The following is a 14289-nucleotide window of genomic DNA, read 5'->3' as shown; positions in this document are numbered from 1 at the left end:
CAGTTATTTTGTGTTTCTTCCGTTTACGAATAATCGCACCAACTGTTGTCACCGTCTCACCAAGCTGCTTGGCGATGGTCTTGTAGCCGATTCCAGTCTTGTGTAGGTCTACAATCTTCTCCCCGAAATCCTTGGACAGCTCTTTGGTCTTGGCGCATGGTGGAGAGATTGGAATCTGATTGCTTCTGTGGACAGGTGTCTTTTATACAGGTAACCACCTGAGATTAGGAGCACTCCCTTTTTGAGAGTGCTCCTAATCTCAGCTCATTATCTGTATAGAAGACACCTGGGAGCCAGAAATCTTGCTTATTGATAGGGGATCAAATACTTATTTCACTCATTAACCAGTTGCCGACCAGCGCACGCCGATGTACGTCGGCAGAATGGCACGGGCAGGCAAATGGGCGTACCTGCACGTCCCTTTAAATTTGCCGGCCTGCCATCGGGAGCGCGCCATTAGCGGCACGCTCCCGCGCTGGTCGGGACCCCCGTCAGTCCGGTCACGGGACCCGCGGACTCGATCGCCGCGGGCATACCAGCGATCGTCTCACGGAGCGGCCGAATGAAGAAATTCCGTTGTAAACAGCGTTTCTCCATTCTGCCTAGCAACTAGTGCCGCTGATCTCTGCTCCATGTGATTGGAGCAGAGATCAGTGCTCACTAAATTAAAGCCCAGCCCCCAACAGTTAGTAACACACCCCTAGGAACACTTAACCCCTACACTGCCACCCACTGGTTAACCCCTTCACTGCCCCTATCATTTACACAGGAATCACTGCATTTATATAGCAGTGATTGTGGTATAAATGACAATGGTCCCAAAAATGTGTCAAAAATGTCTGATGTGTCCGCCATAATGTCGCAGTCACAATAAAAATCGCTGATCGCCGCCATTACTAGTAAAAAAAAAATATTAATAAAAATGCCATAAAATTATCCCCCATTTTGTACACACTATAACTTTTGCGCAAACCAATCAATAATCGCTTATTGCGATTTTTTTTTTTACCAAAAATATGTAGAAGAATACGTATCGGCCTAAACTGAGGGAAAAAAATGTTTTTTTTATATATTTTTGGGGGATATTTATTATAACATAAAGTAAAAAATAATGCGTTTTTTTTCAAAATTGTCGCTCTATTTTTGTTTATAGCGCAAAAAATAAAAACCGCAGGGGTGATCAAATACCACCAAAAGAAAGCTCTATTTGTGGGAAACAAAAGAACGTCAATTTTGTTTGGGAGCCATGTCGCACGACCACGCAATTGTCAGTTAAAGCGACGCAGTGCCCGAATCGCAAAAAGTGGTCTGGTCTTTGACCAGCAAAATGGTCCGGGGCTGAAAGTGGTTAAAATGCAAATCCAATTTTATAAAAAAAATGTAATGCATTTTTCTCGATATTTTTGTTATTCCCTCGCTGTTAAAATAAACCGACCGTTAATATTATAGACTGATCATTTCTTTTGTCAGTGGGCAAACGTCCAAATTTAGCAAGGAGATCAAATCCTTTTTTTTCTTTTGGTGTAGCACCATCAAATATCCATCAGATTTTCTTTTTCTTTTCTTTTTCTTTTTTTTTTATATATTGTTTGAACTAGATGGGCTAGTGTCTTTTTTTTTTTTTTTCCAACCTTACTTTGTAGGGGGGATTCTGATGAGGGTTGTTATGTAAGGGGGGGACTGGGATTGGAATTCTCATGTAAAAAGGGGATTGTGTTTGTGGTGTTGTTGTTTTTTTTTTATTTGTTTTTTTTTTTTTTTTTTAAATCCTCAAAGTCCCTTATTCCGGCAGCACTGTTATGTGGTCACATGATCTTTCCATGTTTGTCATCTGCAGGGAAAGATCCTCAGAGGAGGGGCTTCTATTACTCCGGTGATGTATGCTCTCCACTGTATGCATCTGTGTCTGGCCAGCCCTGATTGGTGCTGTGCCAGTCACATGACTAAAAAATAAAAACTTTTACAGAAGAGATAATTAAATTCTAAATATATAAAAAAAAAAGAAAACGGTCTTACAGCTCCCCATCTTTATTGAATATCAAACGTGTATTTTTTTTGTACATTTATATGGTGTAGGCGGAGTCACAGATGATTGACGCAAGCTCTCATTCTGTTCAGATGGCATAGGTTCTTTCTTTTACTTTTACAGGTTTTAGCGATTTTTACTTTTTGCTATATTTGATACTGATTTAAAATAACCCTTTTGCTGGCAGAATTGCACACGTTTAAAAAAAAAAATTAAAAAAATTTTAGGATTGCATAAAAACCCTCAATCGTATGCCCTTGTACACACGGGTCGGACATTCCGACAACAAAATCCGTCGGATTTTGTCCAAAACTTGTGTTGCATACACACGGACAAAGTTGTCGGAAAATCCGATCGTTCAGAACGTGATGACGTTATTTCGTTACGACGGGACTACGTTCAGGCTAGTAGCCAATAGCTTTGGTCTCGTAATTTGATCTGAGCATGCGTGGCACTTTGTCCAATCGGAATTGGAATGGGCAGCACAGTGGTGTAGCGGTTAGCACTCTCACCGGGCAGTAAGAAGGGTCGCTGGTTCATATCCCAACCATGACACCACCTGCCTGGAGTTTGCATGTTCTCCCTGTGCCTGTGTGGGTTTCCTCCGGGTACTCCGGTTTCCTCCCACACTCCAAAGACATGCAGGTAGGTTAATAGGCTTCTGTCCAAAATTGGCCCTAGGATATGAATGGGGACCTTGGATTGTGGGCTCCTTGAGGGTAGGGACCAATGTGAATGTGCAATGTACAGGGATAGGGACAATTGTAGACACTCACTCAGGTCGAACTGGATGGACTGGTGTCTTTATTCAACCTTACTAACTTTGAAACTAACTGTGAATTCTCTACAAACGATCGGACAAAATCCCATGGGACCATGCTGTCGGAAAATTTTATAGCCCAGCTCTAAAACGTTGTCGTTCGGATATTTTCCAAACGGAAACAGTCCGATGGAGCCCCACACACGGTCGGATTATCCGACAACACGGTCCGATCGGACATTTTCCGTCGGAATGTCCGACCGTGTGTACAAGGGCTTATATATTTTCTGAAAGCAGACTCCCTAGAGAATAAAATAGTGGTAGTTTTTTTTTTTTTTTTTTTAATGTCACATATTACCCCGCTGTGTATATATATATATATATATATATATATATATATATATATAAGGTCTAGGAAGCACAAAATTTCAATTGAAAAAAAACGCACTAAAGTGAATTTTAGGGCAAACATGCACAATAAACGACTCCTATTTTTGCTAAAATATAAGCGACGAGGTTGCACCGAGTAAATAGATACCCAGCATGTCCAACCGTGCGTCTGCGAAACGGCGACAAACTTCAGTACCCTGTATTTTCTATGGGTGATTCTTCAAAAGCCCCCCAAAAGGTCATCAGTTTAGTGTTACAGAGGAGGTCTAGTGCTATAATTATTGCCCTCGCTCCGGAGCGTGTTGCGATATGTGACATGTGTATCGCAATCAATGTTTTTATGTGTAGGTGCCCCCTGACGCATGCGTTTTACGTTCATTTTAATGAGACATGCAGGGTCTAAAAGAGCCCCCAAATGTCTCCTCTGGGCTCCACTGAATATCATGCAACGCACATCGCACTGCATTAATAAATCACTTCCTGGCTATGCTAGCCGGGGGCAACTAAGAGGCTGACCCGGAAGTGACGTCGTACACGTTGCTTTCTGGGTCACAGCAAGAAGGGGAAGAGAGCGGTCGTATGTCCTCTTCTCCTCCCTCTACCCACTGGCACCCGCCATATAAGTCCCGGTCCTGCAGATGGGCAAGAGAGGAGCCCGGAATACATGGCGGAGACGCCGGTACCAGGGGAGTGTGTGGAACCAATCTGGTGGCGGCGCAGCCACCTGTATGCATCCATCTGACGGGCAGGAGTCTGCCTGTCAATTTCACACACAATCCCAATGGCTGCAGCCACCAGATTGTGTGTAACCCCCCCCCCCCCCCATTGTCATTTGGACCTGGCAGCAAAAGGGGCAAAAACGCTTGGTTTTAACCCTGGCTGTTTAGCAGTAGGAGGAAATGGAGGAGGGAGGAGAAGGGGGGGGGGGGTGTCATTTACTGCTGTGTGTATGATCACATTTGTGACTCTGTAGTCGCGGGCTGCACGGATAAGAAAAAGGCAGAAATTGAGAGAGATTAGAAAGGAACTGAAATCGAGCATGCTCAGTAGAGGACACCAGCTGGTCTATATAATCTCAACTTGCAGTGCAGACACAGAGAAGATGGGAGGGATAACTGAAGGCAGGATCAACCCGGTATATTTCACTTTACAAAGTCTTTAGTGGCACACTCTGTTTATATAGCATATAATGAGAACGTTTCATAGTCAGGATCGTGCCTGCTGTCCTTCAAGCACAGCTAATCGCAGATCAGAGTAAAGAGCCAATCACAACGGCTCTTTACCACGTAATCAGCTGTGTCCAATCAAGATGTAAACACACTTACCGGTTATCGGCGTTCCTTTCCTCGCGCTGTCACAGCGAGAGGAGACAGCCGGTAATTGGCTAGCGTGAAAGGAGACATCTGCACTGATGATCAGGGCACTGTTCAGCCCCAACAGTAGCCAACAGTGCTTCAAATCAGTACCAATCAATGCTGCCCATTAGTGCCCGTAGGTGCAGCCTCATCAGTGTCCATCACTGCAGCCTATCACTGCTGCCTATTAGTGCCCATCAGTGCAGCCTATCAGTGCAGCCTCATCATTGCCCATCAGTGCAGCCTATCAGTGCTGCCTATTAGTGCCCATCGGTGCAGCCTGTGAGTGCCACCTATCAGTGCCACATATCAGTGTTGCCTCGTTAGTGCCCATGTGTGCTGCCTCATCAGTGCTGCAAATCTGTGCCAATCAGTGCCACCTATCAGTGCAGTCTCATGATTGCCCATCCTGCAGCCTATGAGTGCTGCCCATCAGTGTTGCAAATCAGTGCAACATATCAGTGCTGCCTCATTAGTCCCTATCGGTGTCCATGAGTGCTGCCTCATTAGTGCCCATCAGTGTTGCAAATCGGTGCCAATCAGTGCCCATGAGTAAAGGAGAAAAATTACCTGTTTGCAAAAATTTATAACAGAATCTAAGAAAAACTATTTATTTTTTTTCACAATTTTTTGGTCTTTTTTTGTTTTTGTTTAGCAAAAAATAAAAACTACCAAAAGAAAGCTCTATTTGTGTGAATTGTTTTTCATATACCGTATCTCACAAAAGTTAGTACACCCCTCAGATGTTTGTAAATCTTTTCTTCTATCTTTTCATGTGACAACACTGAAGAAATGACACTTGTCTACAATGTAAAGTAGTGAGTGTACAGCTTGTATAACAGTGTAAATTTGCTGTCCCCTCAAAATAACTCAACACACAGCCATTAATGTCTAAACCGCTGGCAACAAAAGTCAGTACACCCCTAAGTGAAAATGTCTAAATTGGGCCCAAAGTGTCAATATATTGTGTGGCCACCATTATTTCCAGCACTGCCTTAACCCTCTTGGACATGGAGGTCACCAGAGCTTCACAGGTTGTCACTGGAGTCCTCTACCCCTCCCCCATGATGACATCACAGAGCTGGTGGATGTTGGAGACCTTGCGCTCCTCCACCTTCTATTTGAGGATGTCCCACAGATGATCAATAGGGTTTATGTCTGGAGACATTCTTGGCCAGTCCATCACCTTTACCCTCAGATCCTTTAGCAAGGCAGTGGTCATCTTGGAGGTGTGTTTTGGGTGGTTATCATGTTGGAATACTGCCCTGTGACCCAGTCTCTGATGGGAGGGGATCATTTTCCCTCCCTGGTGTCATGTGACTTGTTAGTGTTACAAGGTCTCAGGTGTGAATGGGGAGCAGGTGTGTTAAATTTTGGTTTTATCGCTCTCACTCTCTCATACTGGTCACTGGAAGTTCAACATGGCACCTCATGGCAAAGAACTCTCTGAGGATCTGAAATCAAAAGAATTGTTGCTCTACATAAAGATGGCCTAGGCCAGTGGTGGTGAACCTTGGCACCCCAGATGTTTTGGAACGACTTTCCCCATGATGCTCACGCACTCTGCAGTGTAGTTGAGCATCATGGGAAATGTAGTTCCAAAACATCTGGGGTGCCAAGGTTCCCCATCACTGGCCTAGGCTATAAGAAGATTTCCAAGACCCTGAAACTGAGCTGCAGCACGGTGGCCAAGACCAGACAGCGGTATAACAGGACAGGTTCCACTCAGAACAGGCCTCGCCATGGTCCACCAAAGAAGTTGAGGTCACGTGCCCAAGGGGTGTAGGGGCTTAGGGGTGTACTCACTTTTGTTACCAGCGGTTTAGACATTAATGGCTGTGTGTTGAGTTATTTTGAGAGTCCATTGACACAGGGGCAACGCGACTTCCAGAGCGACTTTGGGAGGCAACTTGGACACGACTTGAGTATGAATCACAGCGCGACTTGGGGCAACTTACAACGCAGCTTGAAGTTGCCTCCAGGACAGGGGACTTTGCCAGTGGCCAATCACATAATAATCAGCTCTGTGGGAGGGAGGGGTTTGCCTAGAAAACTATTTTTACTTCCTAGAAAGTTGCTTCAGTTAAGACAGGGGATCCGACTCTGAGGCGACTTCCATTGAAATCAATGGGTACAAGTCGCCTAGAAATCGGATTGAAGTAGTACAGGAACCTTTTCTGAAGTCGGAGCGACTTCAGTAGTGTGCATTAAGACGGCGACTCTCATTCACTTGCATTGATTTAATCATGTTGTGCAACTTGGGGCAACTTCAAGTCGGATCCAAAGTTGCCCCTGTGTGAATGGACCCTGAGGGGACAGCAAATTTACACTGTTATACAAGCTGTACACTCACTACTTTTACATTGTAGACAAGTGTCATTTCTTCAGTGTTGTCACATGAAAAGATAGAATATATACACAAATGTGAGGGGTGTACCCACTTTTGTGAGATACTGTATGTACAGTGCTGCAAAGTACGAGAGGGCTCAAAATTTACCTGGACAGGAAGGGGGGTGGGGGGGGTAAAAGTGCCCGGTATTGAGGGGGTTAAGAAAAAGAAAACAGTGTCTGACGTTAGTTGTTCAGATGAAAGATTTAATTAAAATGTTACTATTTTTTATTTTTTTTATACGTGCCGTTAAGACCCCTTTCACACTGGGGCGTTTTTCAGGCGTTTTTCAAGCGCTTTAGCGTTAAAAAAAGCGCCTGTAAATCGCTTGAAAGAAGCCTCATCTGCAGTCCCAATGTGAAATGTCAGCGCCCGAAAAACGCTCGTAAAGCACCGCTTAAACTAGCAGCGCTTTACCAGCGTTTTTCGAGCGTTATTGGGGATCGCTTTTAACCCCTGCTAGTGGCCAAATAAAGGGTTAAAAGCGCCCACAAAACGCTGCTGCCAATAGCGTTTTTCAGGCGTTTTTTGGGCGTTTTACAAGCGCTTCCCATTGATTTCAATGGGAAGGGGCGTTTTAGGAGCGTTGTATTCACCGCTCCAAAAGCGCTGCAAAGAAGCTGCTTGCAGGACTTTTTTTGACGCTCTGCCAGCGCAGCGCCTCAGTGTGAAAGCACTCGGGCTTTTACATTGGGATTGCAGTTGCAGCTTCTTTCAGGCGCTTTTTTTAACGCTAAAGCGCATGAAAAATGCCTGAAAAACGCCCCAGTGTGAAAGGGGTCTAAAGTCCATGGTTCCTTATTATCTTTTCATACAATTCTTTAGGTTGTGGCACATGTATTATTCGGGGTGTTTTATTGCCACCCCAGGGGGCATAAGCAATCAATCCTTTTCTTGAAAAATTCATTTGGGCGCTGTATGGCTCTAGCTGGGTGTAGATAGGAGGGTGGGGGTGGGGCTATGTTATGGCAGATTGGTGGGAATATCTAGCACATCACATCATATCATTTATTTTTATTTTTTCTATGTGGCAGGACCTCTCTCCGGGGAGTGTAGAGGAAGCCGAAGAAGCTGAACCTGATGATGAATTTAAAGACGCTATTGAGGTAGGTAAAATAAAAATAAAAAGTTTATTAGGAAAAGAAAAAAAAATAGATATTGATCTCTTTGTTCATTGGTGAAATGTCTATTGTAGGACTGATAAAGAACGTAGAGTTTGTACACTTGCGTAAAGTTATATAGATTTAAAATACGTTTCCTCTTCCAGGCAAAGAGTGTATTTTTATGCTTCAAACATTTTAACGCCATGAAATAAAAGCTTCCTGAGCCGCATGAATGACGCTCATCACACTAAAGGGTTTACTAGTCACCGGCAATCTTCTCTTTTTTTTTTTTTTTTTTTTTTTAAAACTTTGCCTTGAATCTTGGTAATGGCACGTCTGGAATCTTTAACGTTTTCTTGAGTTCTTTTATTGCAGTGGTGCTCAACTGAGGTCCTCCAGGGTTGTGAAAGTAACCGAAAGACATTGGCTGCCGGCGCTCCTGAGGACCATCGTTGAGCACCATTGGTTTAATGTGTTCCAACTTGCCTTTAAAAAAAAAAAACGATGGGACCGTCTATTCTAATGGCTGTACAGATGGAGCGGCATTAGATAACGGAGTGTCTTTGGGCCATTGAGAAAGGCGATGTGGTCTGCATGACCGCATGGATAGCGCCGCACTCTGCTCCATCTGTGAAGATTATCCCGACGTTTGTTTTGTATTATATATGGTTTTAGTGACCATGGCTAAAGTGAGAAAACCTACTGATTATTATCTGAACAAACAGCCAGCGGGCTCCGTACCACGGGCAAAGAATAGTCCAACACAACGAGACGTGGCATCCGTTCAAATGCAGTTACTTGTCTTTCCAATCTATCAAATTTTTATAGGGTTAGGCCAGGACATATCACGGTTCAAATTTCGGTGGATTCAGCAGGAACCGACCAAGAGTTGAACCAATAATGGTGGAAGGCTTGATCGATCAACTTGGGTTCAACCAAGCCTGCCAGATTCTCTTCATGCAGCAGGAACCGACCAAGAGTCGAACCATTAATGGGGGAAGGCTTGATCGATCAACTTGGGTTCAACCAAGCCTGCCGGATTCTCTTGATGCAGCAGGAACCGACCAAGAGTCGAACCATTAATGGGGGAAGGCTTGATCGATCAACTTGGGTTCAACCAAGCCTGCCGGATTCTCTTGATGCAGCAGGTACTGACCAAGAGTCAAACCATTAATGGGGGAAGGCTTGATCGAACAACTTGGGTTCAACCAAGCCTGCCGGATTCTCTTGATGCAGCAGGAACCGACCAAGAGTCGAACCATTAATGGGGGAAGGCTTGATCGAACAACTTGGGTTCAACCAAGCCTGCCGGATTCTCTTGATGCAGCAGGAACCGACCAAGAGTCGAACCATTAATGGGGGAAGTCTTGATCGATCAACTTGTGTTCAACCAAGCCTGCCAGATTCTCGTGATGCAGCAGGAACCGACAAAGAGTCGAACCATTAATGGGGGAAGGCTTGATCGATCAACTTGGGTTCAACCAAGCCTGCCGGATTCTCTTGATGCAGCAGGTACTGACCAAGAGTCAAACCATTAATGGGGGAAGGCTTGATCGATCAACTTAGGTTCAACCAAGCCTGCCGGATTCTCTTGATGCAGCAGGAACCGACCAAGAGTCGAACCATTAATGGGGGAAGGCTTGATCGATCAACTTGGGTTCAACCAAGCCTGCCGGATTCTCTTGATGCAGCAGGTACTGACCAAGAGTCAAACCATTAATGGGGGAAGGCTTGATCGAACAACTTGGGTTCAACCAAGCCTGCCGGATTCTCTTGATGCAGCAGGAACCAACCAAGAGTCGAACCATTAATGGGGGAAGGCTTGATCGATCAACTTGGGTTCAACCAAGCCTGCCGGATTCTCTTGATGCAGCAGGTACTGACCAAGAGTCAAACCATTAATGGGGGAAGGCTTGATCGATCAACTTAGGTTCAACCAAGCCTGCCGGATTGTCTTGATGCAGCAGGAACCGACCAAGAGTCGAACCATTAATGGGGGAAGGCTTGATCGATCAACTTGGGTTCAACCAAGCCTGCCGGATTCTCTTGATGCAGCAGGAACCGACCAAGAGTCGAACCATTAATGGGAAGGCTTGATCGATCAACTTGGGTTCAACCAAGCCTGCTGGATTCCCTTGCGATTATTGCTACTATAGCCGCTAGCGATAATCACTGTCTTCTCCCGGTGGGGACGGCTCCCCCCACCAGGAGCAGACAATTGCTCGACAGGAGGGATTCCCCTGTCAACACTGTCTGTGCTGATGGGGGAATCATGCAAATTTCAGGCTGTGCTCTCCCCCTGCTGTCTGTATACAGGAGTTAAGACGGAACACACTGAGATTGGAATGTACAGACAGATTTGTCCTTTTGCTGCAGCACCCCCTGAGGACTCTTTGTGGCACCCCAGGGTGGTGTGGCACACTGGTTGAGAAATGCTGGGACAGGGCTACCCTTCAGTGGGTACCCAGCAGGTTACCAGAAAAAAAAGTGCACCGATGGAAGGAGTGCAAGAACAAATGATAAAAGGGGGGGGGCAGCAGCACTGTGGGGGGGGGGTGAAGGAATCACATAGGGGCCCAAGGCAGCAGGGCATGGATAGAAGGGGTGGCTGGAGGGGCATGTAGAGGAACTGATCCCTTTCATTTTCCTCCGAAATAGGGGGCATTGTTTGCTCTATATGCCACCCCTGCTGCCCCTCTTATCAATGTGTACAGGGGAGCCGCATGGGCTCCCTGGAGCATGGGGCCGTTGTCTTGTCGAATACTGTCCACCGTCGGATAGTGTACGCCCTATACAGCGCTTGTGCAGTACAGAGGACAGGGAGACGCCGAAAGTCTCCGAAGATGAACGGGTTCAAGCCCCACCATCCAAGTGGACATAGAGTTAGAATAAAAAATTTCCGAACGAAGCGAGGCCGTGCCCGAAGCGTGGCGAGCGAAGCGAGCCTGCGAGGAGCCCTCTTACTAAGTGCTGTTTAACATCATCTACCTTATGTCCACTTGCATGGTGGGGCTTGAACCTGGACTCGGGGCAGAAGGTACTATTAAGTGCGCAGGCGCCGATCATCTTCGGAGACTTTTGAAATCTCCTTGTCGTCCATACTGCGCAAGTACTGCGCCTGCGCAGTATGAGGCGGACACTAGCCGATGGGGGGGACAGTTCTCGGCTGAACATCGGGTTGCAATCGCCACCCCTGCGACCCCTGTAGGTACGCCTCTGGCTAAAAGTATATGGATCCACCAGACTTCCCTTTTTTTCTTCAGTGCTAAAACATGATCGCATCCTCCCCTCAAATCTCATCTATCACCCTAAATTTTCGATCATTGTCAGAAAGGACCTTTTCTGTAAAATGGTAAATTCAGTTGTCCCTGACTTTTTGCGGCAGTGATAAGATTACAAATATACCATTTTTTTTTTAATGTTTACTAATAATCTATATAATACTACAAACTTCGGAATAATAAATGATATATATAGCCTTAAAGTGGACTTTCAGGTAAAGCCGAACTACCTAACTAGTCTTCAAAATGCCCCCCCCCCCCATACCTATTTTGATTTAAAAAAAATACATATAAATAAACACATGCATATACTTTTTCTGTTTTCAGGCTGCTCCGTATGGTCACGAGATCCTGCCCTCCCATGGTCAGCCAGTGGCAGCTGCAGGGGAGTGGAGAGAATGCCTGCAATACCTGGGAGCGGTGACATCACCCATAGGCTGCCATAGCCTCCCTTCTCCCCTGCAGCCACTGCTGGCAGACACGGAAGCCTGGATCATGTGACCATACCCAAGTGGGCTGGAAATTGGTAAGTATATACATCTTTCTTACACAGGTTAGTCAGCATAGGTGTTAAGAAGGGGGAGGGGAGCATTTTTAAGTCTACTTGGGTGGTAGCCTGGAGTGTCTTGCTATATCTGTTAAAATTTTTTTTTTTTTTTAAATACCCGTTACTCTTGCCAGTGAAAGCTGATAACTTCCTGTGCTTTGGAACCTTGTGTTGGGTTTTCGATGTGTTAAGAGCTCCTTCTCCTCTGTTCCTCTATGTCAGGGATATGCAATTAGCGGACCTCCAGCTGTTGCAGAACTACAACTCCCATGAGGCATAGCAAGACTCTGACAGCCACAAGCATGACACCTAGAGGCAGAGGCATGATGGGACTTGTAGTTTTGCAACAGCTGGATGTCCGCTAATTGCAGATCCCTGCTCTATGTATTGGAGCGTGGACACCATCATCTGCACCTAGCACAGAATGGGAAGGGTTTGGCTTGAGGGCAGAGGAGACTTCCAACACGTATACACAGGTCATCCCAGGGAATACAGAACAAGCTAATAGTGCATTGGATGCAAACTTATTACGGCATGCTGGAAAGTCACCAAACATTCCATCTTAACCTTGTTAATGGAAATATGGTCCTTCAGCATGGGCGTTCATAGCCAAGTGAAAAGGCTTTGGCTTTAATTGCCCCCAAGATCGATATGATAACAGACGTTTGCCACAGCTGTGATGGCCGTCTACTCATGAGTGCCCCTTTTTACAACCTATCCAAATTTAGTTCCTAACCATATTCTCTTTGTCCACGCTGCTTGGGAAAGGAGCAACAACTGATGACCATGGTGAGTGCAGGCCAGGTGATCCAGGAGAAGGATTTAGAAATGGCTTTTTCAAAAAAATAAAATAAAAATTGTGCTTCCATATGCCCAGCTTATCTTTATTTTTGGCTTTTCATGGTTCTGGCCCTGCTACTTTCCCAGCCATAATTACCTGCATGCTCTATTGCTACCAACACATCATATTAGATGTCCATTTATTGGAGTTTTCGTCTTTTTGGAGATCAATATATTCAATTGTTTTATTTGGCCATTTGATGTGAGAAAGAGTCAGGGGAAATATATAAACCAGTCAGTTTAAGGCAGAGGTCTCCAAACTTTCTAAACAAGGGCCAGATTACTGCTTTTCAGATTTTAGGGGGGGGCAAACTGTGACCAATGAGTATACAATGCCCTATCTTTAATTGACAGTGGAAATAATAACATTACATAGTGCCCTACCATTGGTATCAATAGGAAGAATTGTACCCCACTATTGGTGTCAGTGGAAGGAATAGTGCCCCATCATTGGTTTCAGTGGGAAGAATAGTGCCCCATCATTAGTGTCAGTGGGAGTAATGGTGCCCCGTCATTGGTGCCGGTGGGAGGAATAGTGGTTTCATCAGTGTTGTCATTGGAAGGAATAGTGCCCCATCGTTGGCATCAATGGGAGGAATATTACCCCGCTGTTCATGTCAGTGGGAGGAATAGTACCCCATTGTTGGTGTCAGTGGGAGGAATAGTGTCCCATCATTGGTGTCAGTGGGAGGAATGGTGTCCCATCATTGGTGTCAGTGGGAGGAATAGTGTCCCATCATTGGTGTCAGTGGGAGGAATAGTGTCCCATCATTGGTATCAGTGGGAGGAATAGTGCTCCATCATTGGTGTCAGTGGGAGGAATAGTGCCCCATCATTGCTATCAGCGGGAGGAATAGTATCCCATCATTGGTGTCAGTGGGAGGAATAGTGTCCCATCATTGGTGTCAGTGGGAGGAATAGTGTCCCATCATTGGTATCAGTGGGAGGAATAGTGCTCCATCATTGGTGTCAGTGGGAGGAATAGTGTCCCATCATTGCTATCAGCGGGAGGAATAGTATCCCATCATTGGTGTCAGTGGGAGGAATAGTGTCCCATCATTGGTGTCAGTGGGAGGAATAGTGTCCCATCATTAGTGGGAGGAATAGTGCCCCATCATTGGTATCAGCGGGAGGAATAGTGTCCCAAAATTGGTGTCAGTGGGAGGAATAGTGTCCCATCATTAGTGGGAGGAATAGTGTCCCATCATTGGTGTCAGTGGGAGGAATAGTGTCCCATCATTGGTGTCAGTGGGAGGAATAGTGCCCCATCATTGGTATCAGTGGGAGGAATAGTGTCCCATCATTGGTATCAGTGGGAGGAATAGTGTCCCATCATTGGTGTCAGTGGGAGGAATAGTGTCCCATCATTGGTGTCAGTGGGAGGAATAGTGTCCCATCATTAGTGGGAGGAATAGTGCCCCATCATTGGTGTCAGTGGGAGAAATAGTGTCCCAAGGGCCATATAAAGGCAAGCAAAGGGCCACAGTTTGGAGCCTACTGGTTTAAGGTTAAATCCTCACAATTCAGACAGCAGAAATCTTTGGCATAACTGCACAAGAGATGGAAAAGGTTCTAGGAGTGCTTTTGTTTAGCATTCA

General features: G+C 45.6%; 1 protein-coding gene across 1 annotated transcript in view; it reads left to right on the top strand.

Annotated features, from left to right (window-relative positions):
• Nucleotides 1–14289, top strand: part of ZFYVE27 (zinc finger FYVE-type containing 27) — a gene marked incomplete in the record, with an annotated part of 123852 nt that overhangs the window by 60243 nt on the left and 49320 nt on the right. Inside the window, 2 exon segments of the mRNA XM_077455721.1 lie at nucleotides 7955–8026; nucleotides 12620–12640. Coding sequence (XP_077311847.1) covers nucleotides 7955–8026; nucleotides 12620–12640 — 93 coding nt within the window.

The sequence above is a fragment of the Lithobates pipiens genome, unplaced genomic scaffold (genome assembly GCF_037356315.1).
Source record: "Lithobates pipiens isolate NorthernLeopardFrog02 unplaced genomic scaffold, aLitPip1_a1.2 Scaffold_25, whole genome shotgun sequence".
Lineage (NCBI taxonomy): Eukaryota > Metazoa > Chordata > Amphibia > Anura > Ranidae > Lithobates > Lithobates pipiens.
Note: the sequence above shows the minus strand (reverse complement) of the source record. Positions and strands in the feature narration are given on the sequence as shown.